Source organism: Triturus cristatus, chromosome 3_2, assembly GCF_964204655.1.
Source record: "Triturus cristatus chromosome 3_2, aTriCri1.1, whole genome shotgun sequence".
NCBI classification, from domain to species: domain Eukaryota; kingdom Metazoa; phylum Chordata; class Amphibia; order Caudata; family Salamandridae; genus Triturus; species Triturus cristatus.
The window spans coordinates 282,645,908-282,659,681 of record NC_140584.1 but is presented as its reverse complement, the minus strand read 5'-3'; the positions used below and the strand labels follow the sequence as shown (position 1 = coordinate 282,659,681).

The window sequence follows — 13,774 nt, the reverse complement described above, 5'->3', positions numbered from 1 at the left end:
CCACACATTTAGCAGACACCTCCTCCCCTCAGGAAGCAGCGGCACATGTGTGACCGCCCGCAACACCGCATGCACACCACGCCAGAATCGCGCCACCTCCGGACATTCCCACAAAATATGGACGAAGGTCCCCAATGAACCACACCCACGCTTACACAACCCATCCACGGAATATCCCATACGCCGCAAACCCGGCCCCGTAACATAGACCCTATGGAGTATTTTGAGCTGGACGAAGCGAAGGCGGGCCGGTATGGCCACCTCTTTCGGTGAGGCCACCGCAGACACCCAGTCCTCGTCGTCCAGCTCCAATCCATCGGCGACCCACGCCTCACGAAGGCTAGTCAACAGTCCCGAGCGATCATTGATGAGCTTTTTGTAGATCAAGGAAATCGTGCCATCCGGCACATGCCCATCTAGCACTCTATCTTCCAGAGGGGAGTACTCCGGGATGGAGGCAACATCCGGGAATACGGAGACCAGCGCGTGACGGACCTGTAGATATCGAAAGTACTCCCTGTCATGCAACTGGAATTCCGTCTGCAGCACATCGAATGTTTTGAATCCCCCCCTCGTCCAGAGATCGCCCACCCTGCTGATGCCTATCATGTCCCACTTCTCAAAGCCCTTCGAGGTCCACAGGGAGCCCAGCCGCTCAGAGGCATACAGTGGCGTCGCCCGGGTCAATCGATCCTTCCACCCCATCGCCAAGTTTGCCGCGTGCCACACCCGTACCATGACCCGCGTAGGGCCCGTAAGACGCGCGTCGAGCGATCGAGAATAAAGCGCCCGATTGTAGTCACCACCCGGCAGTAATAGTTTATCCATCTCAAAGGCCGGGTTTAAAGCAGGCCCGTAAAGGCCGTGGTTTATCGCGGCCAGCTGGGAGGCCCAGTAGTACCGTTTGATGTCCGGGAGGGCGACCCCCCAGTCATACCACGGGAGCGTCAGCTTCGCAAGGGCAATACGCGGCCTCCCATCCCAGAATAGTTGGCGCTGCAAACTCTCTACCTCGCGAAAGTAGCGCGCCGGGACAACATCCATCGTGTTCTGTAAAGCATATAGGAAACGTGGCAGCGACATCATCTTAAACAATGCCGCACGGCCAAGCGACGAGAGCGGCAAGCGCCTCCAACGCGCCACGTCCTCCTTCAGGCGCTGGAGGGGGGGGAGCAAATTTTGTTTATATCGGGCCTCAGCATCCAGGGTAATAAAGATACCCAGGTATTTAAATCCCTGCGAGGCGACCTGGATAGGGCAGCCCCGCGGTAGGATAGGAGTCTCCCCGGAGAGGACATACACACAGTATTTAGCCCAGTTGATAACTAGGCCAGAATTACGGCCAAAGGAATGCAAAACATCCACTAATACAATCAGCGATTTACGCGGGGAAGCAAGGTATAAAAGGATATCATCTGCGTAAAGAGATACGCGATCCTCATACTCAGGGGTCCAACGGAGACCACGAATGGAAGGCTCCCACCGCAGCCACTCCGCCAGGGGTTCCAAGGCAAGCGCGAAGAGGAGCGGCGACAGCGGGCAGCCCTGCCGCGTACCCCTGCCCAGCTCAAACGGAGCCGACACTCTACCGTTCACCACCACCTGCGCCAGAGGTCCGGAGTATAACAGTTTCACCCAGCCAATGAATCCCGGGCCAAAACCAAACTTCGCCAGCATCGCCCAAATATATGGCCATTCAAGCGTGTCGAACGCCATAGTGGCGTCCAAGGACGCCAAAATGTCTGGCTCTCGTATGAACGGGACCCGCGCGAGCACCCCGTGCAGACGCCGCAGGTTAAGCGCGGTGTTGCGATGAGGGATAAAGCCGGACTGGTCCTGGTGAATCAGATCGCACACCATGCTAACCAGCCGATTAGCCAGCACCTTGGCGAGAATTTTGGGCTCCGCATTCAACAGAGAAATGGGCCTGTAGGACGTGACCCGATCCCGCGGCCTCCCCTCCTTATGAATAACCACGATAGTGGCCAGACGCTGCTCCAGCGGGAGGGAGCCCGCCGAACGGGCCGCGAGGAACATAGCGCGGAGATGTGGCGCCAGCGTATCCGGTCGCAGCTTGTACAATTCGATGGGAAGGCCATTAGGACCCAGGGCCTTGCCGGAAGCGACCGAACGTATGGCGAGGGCAATCTCCTCAGATGTAGGGGCGGCATCCAACGACACTTTATCCTCCTCCGAAAGGGAAGGCAGCGCAATGTCTTTAAGCAGGTCATGGGAATCCTCTTCCGAACGGGAAGATACCGGGGAATACACCCCACGGAAATACTCAGCGAAACATTCAACAATTTCCTCCGGCTCAGTGACACACACACCATCCAGTCTCTCAATCGACGGGACAACTCGACTCGCTCTCTCCTTTTTATCCAGCCACGCAATCAATTTACCAGCCTTATCACCCACATCATACAGTCGCCCTTATTGCTCTCTACTCAGGCCCCTGGCTGCCTCCGTGACTAGGGCCTTGTAGTCCGCCTGTTTGAGTCGGAGAGCATGCAGTTTATCATCCGTTACCCCACATTCCAGATCACCCTCCAATTCAGTTATCTCAGTTTCAATACGGGTCACCTCCTCCCGCCCGCGCCTCCGGGAATGGGAAATGAGGGACAGGGCCTCCCCCCGGATTACCGTCTTAAACGCCTCTCACAGAGAGACCGCGGACAATACAGACCCCACATTATCTTCAAAATACCGCTCCAGAGATTTAACCAAATCTGCGCGAATTGTGGGGTCGCGCAGATACCAGGGATTGACCGGGACCACCCTCCCCTCCCCCCTCGGGACAATGTCGAAATGCAGCAGGAGCGGGGAGTGGTCCGAAATACCCCGCGCCAAATGTCGTACCTCCCCAACCCTCCCCGCCTGTGCCGCTGGCATCAGAACATAATCAAGCCTTGAAAGACTGCCATGAGCCCCGGAATGAAAGGTGTACTGTATCTGCGTAGGGTGTTTCAGCCGCCAACAATCCACCAGCCCCAATGTATCCAAGAGGCCGGACAGCCACGCTTGGGCACGGGGGAGATCCCTAGGAGGGTGACGGTCCTCAGTACCGAAAACTACAGCGTTAAAATCTCCCCCAACCACTAGAATCCCCTCCGGAAGGCCAAGGAGGAGGCGTCCCAGATCAGCGAAAGTAGTTGTTTGCAACCCTGGCGGTACATAAACAGAAACTAAAACAATCACTCTACCCTCCAATCTACCCACCAGAGCCGTGTATCGTCCCCTGTCATCGTGGAACACCTCATCCATCTCAAACGGGAGCGAAGTTTTAACCATAATGCCCACGCCCCTCGAGCCAGAGGTGAAGCCCGAGTGGGCTATAAGGCGATAGCCCCGTCTATTCATAGCACGAAAGGAGTTTCCAATGAGGTGCGTTTCCTGCAGAAATACAATATCGGGAGAAATACGTTTTAAAAACTGCAGGACCACACCCCGTTTTATCCTGTCCCCCAGTCCATTGACATTCCAGGACAAAAGACTCAGTCCCCTACCCCCCATCATAGCCGAAATCGAGCCATCTCCCCCCAGGGAGCACTGTAGAAGTAGCACAACAATACATCTGCCTTGTGGTACAAATAAACAATACCCAACCCCAACCCAACAGCCCCAACAAAACTTCCCCCTCCCTGCACCCCTGCATGAGCCCAAACAGCCCCCCCAACTTGCAGTGTGCCTGTCGCCCCTATGTAAATGGAACTACTAAGACCCCCTAGAGGAGGAGGGAGAACCCCCTCGAGACCCAGCACAACCTCCCATGGAGGGGAAACAAGGCACAATAGGCAAAAGACCCTAAGCATGGCCAAAAGTGGCATCACCCGGGTTGAGCCACGGTGTCAGTACCTCAGACCTGGTCCGGTGAGCGCTCACCTCCCGTCGCCCCCCCCCCATCCCGACCATGTCCCCCAGTCAAAGTGTCCAGCCAGTCCCCGGCCATGTCAGGACGGTCAAAGAAGTGAGTGCGACCATCCGCCTCCACCCGCAGCCTGGCCGGGAAGAGCATGGCATATTTTAGGTTCATGTCCCGAAGCCGCCGCTTGACACCCAGGAAACTCAATCTCTGCTTCTGGACCGCCTGCGTGAAGTCAGGATAAAAGTTCACCTCCATGTTTTCCAGCTTAATCGGCCCTTGCAGTCTGGAAGCTTGCAGAATCGCATCCCTGTCCCGAAAGTTAAAAATACGGGCAATAAGAGGCCGCGGAGGGGCTCCGACCTTCGGCCTGCCTCCGGGAACTCTATGGGCCCTCTCCACCGCAAAGAATTTACTCAGCCCCTTAGGCTGGAGATGGGTAGAGATCAGGTCCTCCACAAAGAGATCCGCCGCCGACTCCTCCCGTCCCTCGGGCACTCCAATAATGCGGATATTATTCCTCCGGGCCCTGCTCTCGGAGTCCTCCAGGCGCCGATCCAAGAGTGCACTTGCCTGACGGAGCCGATGCACCTCCGTCTGAAGGGCCGCTACCTCAGTCGTGAGGCCCGACGCGGTGTGGGCCAAAGAGTCGACCCGGTCATTTGTCTTAGAGAGATCGGCTCTAACAAGGTTGACATCGATGAGGACTGCGTCGAGTTTATGTGCCAAGGTGTCGAATTGCTGGCCCACTGAGGTCTTCATCTCAGCAATGGCGCCCATAACATCCTGCAAAGTCAGATCCGCAGGCAAATCCGGGGCATCCGAGGGGCACTCGGAGGACTTGTGCGATCCGCCGGGAGACCCCTTCGGGAGGGTGTAGCGGTCCATAATGTTGGCCTGATGCGCGGTGCCACGCCGGGTAGACTTGGCCTTCAACCGATCCCCTTCCTGCTTCGTGGCCATCGTCGTGTGGCTCGCGACCTCACCAGGTACGCAGTGGAGAGCAAGCAATCAATCAAGGCCGAGAGCCCCGGGGGTCACCCCAGGACGGCAGAGCGGGCCACCGCAGGCAGGCAGGCAGGCAGGGTCTCCCAGCGAGGCCACCCCAACACAAAGAAACGCCGTAATCCCACTTGCGATGACGGCAAGGGGAGTCAAAAGCGAAAGTGAAAGTGCGGGGTGCGCGACTCGCCAGGCCCAGCCCGCCGTTGTTGTTCACTTCGCCACTGGGTTACCCCCAAACTCGAATCCGGGGTCAGGAGGGAGGTAGGCCGCAAACTTCAGTCGGTGCTCACCCCGGCACCCGGGGTCCGATTCAAAAACGGAAAACGGGTACCACCTCGGCTCAGGCTCACCGACACAGTCCCCTCAACCAATGCAGGATGAAGACAGGATAAACGTAGGAGGTTGCGGAGGTCCTCGGGAGCCTCGCACCTACGCGGCCATCTTGGTTGAGCGCTAGGCTCCTCCCCCCCAACTTCAGCCTATTTTAAAGGTACCTTTACAACACAATATTTTACTATGCAGGTAATTTTGTTTAATGACAGTACACAAACACTTATGTCATTTAAAAAATATGATTTGGGTGTTGGTAGGGTTATTCTGTAGTAAAGAGTTTTTATTGATCATGGATGGATAGGGGTAAGGTTCTTAATAGGTTTAAGTAATGATTAGGAGTTAAGGATGGTAAGGGTTTGTAGGTTTAAAGGATGGGTAAGAGTAAAAGGTAGTAAGAACCTTTAAGGGTTTATGAATGGATAGGGCTACAGGGGGTAGAAAGGGCGTTTTTAGGTGTAAGAGAGGGTAGGGGCTAGTAAGGGGTTTTTACATATAAGAGCTGGTTAACGAGTAGCATGGAGTTTTTGGGGGTGGGGAGAGGAGTTTAAAAAATGATACAGGATTCTTCAGTATTTCTAGCCATACTGAAGCACCAAGTTGTTTGAAGGTTTTTCAGGACTATGACTTTTCCGAATATTTTCATGTGGGTATCAGTCAATCTATGAGAAGATCTAAAGTGAGCTGGCAGAATGTATTCAGGGACAGCTTGTCCTTTCCTCTGCACTTACCAAAAGGAAAATAAAGACAGACTGATGAGCCGAGTGTGACAACTCGAACACTTAATTGTATGATGAGCTAGGTGTACTTCTAATTAGAAGGCACAGACATTAACCTTCATTGCGTTCTGGTTTTACCATATACTCAGGGGTTTAATCATTCATACCTATGGTTCTCATGATATGCCCTACTTAAGTTACTGGTCATGAACATGTTACTCTATTTGCGTGCCATAATTGAATGTTTGGTCCCCAACATGTGGTGTGCTACTCTGTGTGTACCAGGTATTGTAAGAAACCCTGTAACTCTCTCATTCACAGTGCAGCTTTGACTGTATGTTGCACTGGTAGGAAGGCTCTTCCGTTACCTGCATGGTGCTCTAGGTGTATCATGAAGTGACAGGTTAGACTTGGTCTCTTACCTGAATGGAGGTCTGGGTGTAGCCGTACTGTGGACAACTGTAGCTGTAGCTTCCTGTGTTCTGATCATATCCCCACTGGGCGAAATAATCCTGGTACTGCTCATAGTACTGGTTGAACTGATAGCCGTATATCTTGGTGTAATCTATAGTTTTTGCTTTTGTACTAAAAAAAAAACAAAAAACTTTTTCAACAAATTCAGACAGGTTTGAATCAACAATATACCACACACAACACAGGGTGTAGCTTTTTCAAAATCATTCCATGTGCCATCAACCCATGCACTGAAACAGCTTCTAAAAGTACGGAGTAGAAATACTGGTTTTTATTTGCAGACACAAAAGTGTAGAATTTCCCACAAAGAAATCCAAATGTTAATTCTATAAAAAACATTTTAACTGTTCATATGCTCTATTTTTTTTAAGCCCCCATTTTTTGTTTTTATTAAAAGAACAACATTTTTATACCAATATTCTCTTTTGTCCTGCTTTTCCTCCTTCCCAGCTCGTTTGAACTGCCTGCACTACTAAGGACTAACAAAAAGTGTTTTTAACATTGTGATCAGGCTGAAAATCCTAGATAATAAATGTAAAAATAGCAGTGATTATAAACACACATACAGAACATTGCACCTTGTGAAGTCTATCCACCTCACTGTATTGCACAAACTAAGGCCAATAATGTGGAGAGCCTCTGCGATCCGCTTTCATAGCTCAGGCTGTCTACTGAACTACACAATGAAGTCAGCTCAGAGAAGACTTACTTCGCTTAACACAGTATTTGTTTTGACCTTCTCTGGGATTGTTTTCTTGCAAACCAACAAATTCTTTACTCACAGCAATGGAAAATAAATTAACTTTCCTCCCCTATTTCCGGGAGGCTGGGCACAATTAAACTATCATCATGGCTGAGACTTCTTATAAACTGGAGGGCAGGGAGGGGAGGAACTCTTTTACCCCCTATATCATATGTGGAGGAAAGTAAATATTTGCATATGATCTTCACGTTAAGGGCATTTATATTTTTCATTCTTATTACGATCCTCAGTACTGTGACATTGGTAAGACTTTTAAAGCAAAAGCTTGTCGAGACAGGGAGAGAAGATCGTTTTCTGCCATAGAAGAGCCTTCTTAAAATGAAATATTACAAAAAGAGGAACTGGCTAGAGCTTGTAACTATTGTGGGGAAAAATAGAAAATCTTCCTCCTCTAAATATACTGCCTACGTTGGCCTCTAAATTCTTGATACTTGTCAGGAAGGCAGACATCAAGTTTACCACCTGAAAGGTGATTGTCTACTCAACAGAAATTGAGTACTTCCACAGGGACCAGGCAACAGCCCCCTCATTGCAGACTATGTTAACATCAACTCTATCATAGTTAATGACAACCTCGACAACCCTGCATTTTTCAGTGCAGACTCAACAACACAGCACATCAAGACCACTTTGTCCACAAAGACAATATAAAGGGAACCATTGTCAACGTCAATTACCTTGTACACTAGGCCCTGCTCATCAACTACTTTCATGTTCTTGTTGACCATGCACAACACTTTTTGTCATAAGCACTCGAGGATGTTGACTATGTCCACCACTTAGAAGAGAGATATAAAGAAGAGAAGGAGTAAGAGATTCTAGTCTTCTTCAGTGAGGATGATGGGAAGAGAGAGAGACATAAGTGGCAAAAATCCTACCCGAGATTGTAGGATGTGAACGTCACGATAACTGTATACACTGTTTATGCTTCTTGGCAACGAATCATCAATCAATACAATTGTTAAGTATCCTTACAGGATGTATGATCGAACACGACCACTTGAAGAATATACATGATGTACAATGTATGCACTGTGAAAATGGCAATAAAAATAAGTTTTAAAAAAAAGTGGCAAAAGTCCTAATGAAATAAACAAGCACATACAGAGACTATCTACTTTATGGTGAACATCTTTTCTATCTAAAGCTTCCAAAGGACCCCATTTGTGGTAGATTACCGGGACAATTTAAAGATGATGCCGAAGGAGTTATCGGTTTACATATCAAATCCCTTCAGATAAAGCAAATGTGGCTGTGCCCCTGGCACCAGAGCAGACATTAGTAATCTCACTGTGGTCAGACAGTATTCAGATCCAGCCGCTGCAAGCTCTTTGAGAGACTAAGCTACCACAATGCCATACCCACTCTTAAACGAGGAGACAATGAATGGGATAATTATAATGCCTCTGATAAGTAAAGGGCTCTAAAAACGCCCTAACACAAAACTTCCTTCTTGAAAACACAGCCAAGCTATGCAGTTCGATGGAAATGTCTTCCCCATAGTTCAATCTGCCAATGTCTGCTAATGAGAAGCTTTGTTTCCTATTTGATGTCAAGGGCAAGTCCAGATGATTGATAAGCTCCATCTCTACAAAAAATCATAAAACTTTTACTAGACCTGCAGGTCTAGTGATTTCAAATTATGTGATCCTTGGCAAATATTTAATTCACTGAGCCGCCATTTTCTTCTTTATCACATATGAGAGCACCTTCAAACACGCAAGTTCAGCGTGTCTGCTGTACAAAAACACTTTTGTTTGATTTAGTAGACTAAACTTTCACTCCATATAGAAAACAAATCTAGCCACATGTATGATACACATGGCTGCTGACTTGCCTCTTAGTTCATTAACAGCATTGTCATAAGGACGGGGGCAGCAATGTTTCTCAAATCATGTTTAAAAACTATCATTTTTAATAAATACATAACTAAAGCATGAAGTGATAACACATTTGCAATTACAGATTTTTCATTGAAATGGCCATAACACCTCCCACTGACATGCGGTTTTATTTAAAGAACTATGTAGTGTACAACAATGTTTAGAAATCTAGTTTCTGCAAATATTTGTCATTTGCACATCACCAAGTAAAGTGTTCTGAGTTGTTTTGCTCCTAATGAAAACTTTGTTCGCATCACACTTAAAACAAAAAAAAGTGATTTTGTAATTCCTGCTATATGTTTAAATATTTGCACGATTCATTTACAAGCTGTTTAAATGTTGTGCATTTAAAAAAACACGGCCTTTGGTTTCACAATGATTATCAGATAGATCCCTTGACAAAAATCTCAAACTGTAGAAAGAGAAAGAAAAGTAAACACCATTTTCGAGGATAAGATGAGCAGCAATTAGTAACAAGCATTTGCAAAGCAATAGGTCTCGCATTATAAAAGTGTGAGCAGTTGGCATAGCTAATAATGCAACACTAGCTATTGGCATTTTAAATGATAATGGCATTTATTTATGTGTTTGTTTTATAAAATAGATAAAAAAGGCATTGTCATGAACAATGCCAATAGCTTAAACTTTTGTAAATGCGAGACCTATTGCATTGCAAATGCTTGTTTAAATATAAAAAATGCTGCCTAATAAGAGACCCGGCACCTCTTTCATCACAAATTAGGCTGTGGAAAAGCGGCTGTAACAACACTGTGAATGCGGCTGTGCCGCCTAATAAGAGCCCCAGCACCTCTTTCATCACAAATTAAGCTGTTGGAAAGCGGCTGTAACCAGCACTGTGAATGCGGTTGTAGCTAAGCCACAAACAACAAGGAACTGCAGCTGGCTGGACATAGGTGCATTGTAAGTGAAGTTGCCTCTTACAGTAAAATAAACACGAGTGCTGAGTGTCTCATTTTTTTGCCTTTAAGGAACATGCCCTCCAGAATTGTACAGTTTCTAGGATGTTTCTTAGGCAGGCTAACACAAAAAAATTCCTTTAAAATCTGCCACCTAATAAGAGCCCCGGCACGTATCCTGTCACAAATTAAGCTGTATAAAAGCAGCTGTAACCAGCACTGTAAAAGCGGCTGTAGCTAAGCCCAAAAAAACAAGGAACTGCAGCTGGCTAAGTACACGTACATTAAGAAAGAAGTTGCTTTTGAAATTTAGTTAACCGCAAGTGCTGAATTTCTCATTGTTTGCATTTAAACGTGCCCTCCCCAATAATACAGTTTCTATTTTGTTTTTTAGGCAGGCTAACACCCAAAATTGTATTTAGAAAGCAGCCTCCTAATAAAAACCCTGGCCACAAAATGTACGATAAGGGTACATTTAAAAAGTAAATAACGCGCTCAGATGGACTTGTTTTGTGCTAAATTAATCACACGCAACAAACAAAAGAATAAAAAATTCCGTTAATTATCGGCAGGAGATACGTGCGAACAGAACAACTGTAGCCACATGTTTGCAACTACACACAACCAAAATTAGTAGCGTTAAATATTAGCAAACAAAATTGTAAAAATACGCTACAAATATTTAGAAAATACCTTGCACGTTGCTTTTGTAATGGGGTTAAAATAATGTAATAGATCTACGTATGTTTTGTGAATAAAGGTCTGATGAAGTGTGCGTTGCTGTGAATTTTCCGACACTTTAGAAAGGAAACCAGGCCAGGCTAATTAAGCGTAAACAAGCCGACCGAGAAAGATTGGAATCTATTTGTCTGCAGCATCTGTGGGATGCAAATTAATGACAGCAGGACGCTAAAGTTCTTAAGGCAACAAAGGTCACTACGAAACATCAAGTAACTGTAGCTGCCTAGACCACATGCATTGTGCGTGAAGATACTTTTAAAATTAATATACACGCAAGTACTAATTGTCTCATGTTTTTATGTACTTCAAATCATAGACAACAACCAACAATGAACTGCAGACAGCTGAACATTGCAAATACTTGTTTCTCTAGATGCTCTTAGACTTGCTTCTAAGTCAAAAAAACCTCCAATGAGCAAAGGTCTGCTAATTTTGGACCTTCTCACTTGCTTCATTATCCGGCAGTGTACTGCACTACAGGGCTTAGGGAGCAGAAGCTGTGAGGAGGACCCGTGCAACTCTCGGTTAATCAAACAAAGAAGGAGTCTATTTAGCTGATCGTAAATCGAAACACTGAGAGACCGCAAATTAAATATGGCTCACTTTCATCCTGCTTTTAACAAAGGGACGGTGCACTCAAGGAAAAGTCTTTTCAAATATCCCAAAAGTTGTTTCTTTATTCTTATTCAAATCCAAGAACAGTCAAACTCAGCCAACGCGTTTCGTTCTTTACGAACTTCGTCAGGGCTGTAAATCAATACAAATAAAAACATACATTTATATAGAAACACGTCTCATACCACAAAAAACACAACAACCTACATTACCAACAATACACATACATCATGACAGTACCGTATAATACATACAGATGATTAAAAAACACAAAACACAAACATAATAGATCTCACATATAAATACATTATATACAGTTTTTATAGAAAAAAGGGACATACTAGTCAAATGTACGCACAGAACAAGAGTTAAAACTTTCACAAAAAACATACACATCCTGCCTCAACATGTATGTTATCTAATCTTCTAAAAGAGGAAAAAATTCCATTTAAAGTGTATATATATGAAAACCTAAACCATAAGTGAGTTTTTAGGTATATGATAGGGAGATGGGTCTATGCGCCTCATAGGTAACGGTGGTTTGTATGACCAATACCTTATTAAGTAAAAATTTTTATTATAATTTATACACAAATTCTTACCATGGAAATTTTAAGAAACGAACTTCACGAACTTCAAAAGGATCGGCTTCCAATAGATATAAATGTTCATGTAAAAAGGTATATGACCTAATGAAAATGAATTTTTAGAAACAATTATTACAGCCCCTTGTGGGCATGGAAGACCGAGATCAGATAAGAATATGTACATTACAACGCTATCCATTTGAAAGTGAAAACTGCCTTACCTTTCCAAGTAGCTGAAAGGTATACGTGTGAGTACAATCGCATTTGCGTCACCAGGTAATATAAATGACAGTCAGCTTCTTTTTTCATCACTACGTATCAAAAGCATAGTTCTGTCAACATTGTTGTTGTATATTTATGCCCAATGTGTGGGCTGCATATTTCTAAAAGGAACAACACGAAATGGAAAATTATACGAGAATCCATCCATGATTATATTTTAAATCACAGATTCCCATTTCGAAGCCCATCTCCTAGTGTCAACCTTAACCGGAAAAGAAGCGACAACCTATGTCTCCCATTCTAACTTATGTACATGAATCTAGAAACATATAACTCCTACATCTATTGTGCACCGTAAAAATCAATATCCGATTTCAAAGGCATATCTTTCAATGATAGTGGACAGCATGTTACAAGCAACAATTCTCTATAATACATTCAATATATTTACGCGTTCCCTACGTAATTATACTTGCGCTGAACGAATCGTGTCATAATTCCCGCCATAGAAAAAGACACACATAAAAGACCAACAAAATATCTTCTTAAATCGTAAAGTAGTAATTCATGATTTCCTGAAAATATTTGTGCCATCGGCGTTATCATAGCGCAAAGTCCACACAACTTACGCCATAGATAGAAACACCCAAAAGGACCAAAAGAGATCTCCTTATAAATCATAAAGTAGCGATTCATGATTGCCTGAAAAAGTTTGTGCTAACGGTGTTATATTAACGCAAAGTCCGCAGAAACATAGTCACCAACAGCATAACATCCAACCATATCACATAAAAAAGTCAACATGGATTAATATCAAAAGACTCAAAAGACTCAAACCTATCCGACTAATTCATTACTTTTAATCCACTGTATACATCTTGTCTCACCTTTAAAAGAGCGCGCTTCTCCTGATTACCGGCGAACCAAATCCAATAGGTCCGATGTCTTAAATACGCTCCACCTTCATATCCCGTGATGATACCGGAAGTGTAAAGGGGCTATACAGGATATTGGAACATCGTTTATACCCTATGGGCGCCATGTTGGAGTGGTGTACGGACATAGAGAGCCAGACATATATAGTATTGTCCTAAATAAACGCAAGGTCCGTTCACGTATATCTACATAGTTTTAAGATATAAATCTCCCGTTAGGATCAAAATCGAAAAAACTGTATTTTCCATCAATATTAATACACCCCATAGACATGATGATTGTTGAGGCATTTAAGAAAGCCAGATATGTACAGTATTGTCCTAAATAAAAGCAAGGTCCGTTCGTATGTATCTATATATATATTCGAGAAATAAATCTACCGTCATAGTTATATAAGAAAATCGGTATATTCGATCAATATTGATTCACCCATGGGCGCCATATTGAAGTAATAAACGAGAATAGTGATCCTAAGTAAATATCAGCAAGTCAGTTGTATCCAAATCCTAATTTAAACTAAACGCGCGCTTCAGTCATATATATTATTGACAGGCGGAAGATTCCAACAGCTGAAGTATAGAAACATATCAGTTTGGCGGAAAGAACACGTAAGAAAAAAGGGGGGGGAGGAATCCCCGAATATATACGTATTTATAATGCGATAGTTGTCCACTATAATTTCAGATTCCAATGGGATAGGGGGAGTCGCCTGCCCAAATG

The 13,774-nt window shown here is 45.1% G+C and overlaps 1 protein-coding gene and 1 long non-coding RNA gene across 3 annotated transcripts in view; both read right to left on the bottom strand.

Annotated features, from left to right (window-relative positions):
- The window catches only part of TRNAU1AP (tRNA selenocysteine 1 associated protein 1), a 203,773-nt gene that overhangs the window by 63,235 nt on the left and 126,764 nt on the right, over positions 1–13,774 (bottom strand). For both annotated transcript variants that reach the window (XM_085647623.1, XM_085647624.1), the window contains one exon: positions 6,339–6,501. In XM_085647623.1, coding sequence (XP_085503749.1) covers positions 6,339–6,501 — 163 coding nt within the window. The remainder of the gene's footprint in view (positions 1–6,338; positions 6,502–13,774) is intronic.
- Positions 11,298–12,237, bottom strand: LOC146857107 (uncharacterized). The gene is made up of 3 exons (XR_014979849.1): positions 12,118–12,237; positions 11,912–11,998; positions 11,298–11,441 (listed from the first exon to the last, which is right to left on the bottom strand). It is a non-coding gene; the product is annotated as an uncharacterized LOC146857107 (long non-coding RNA).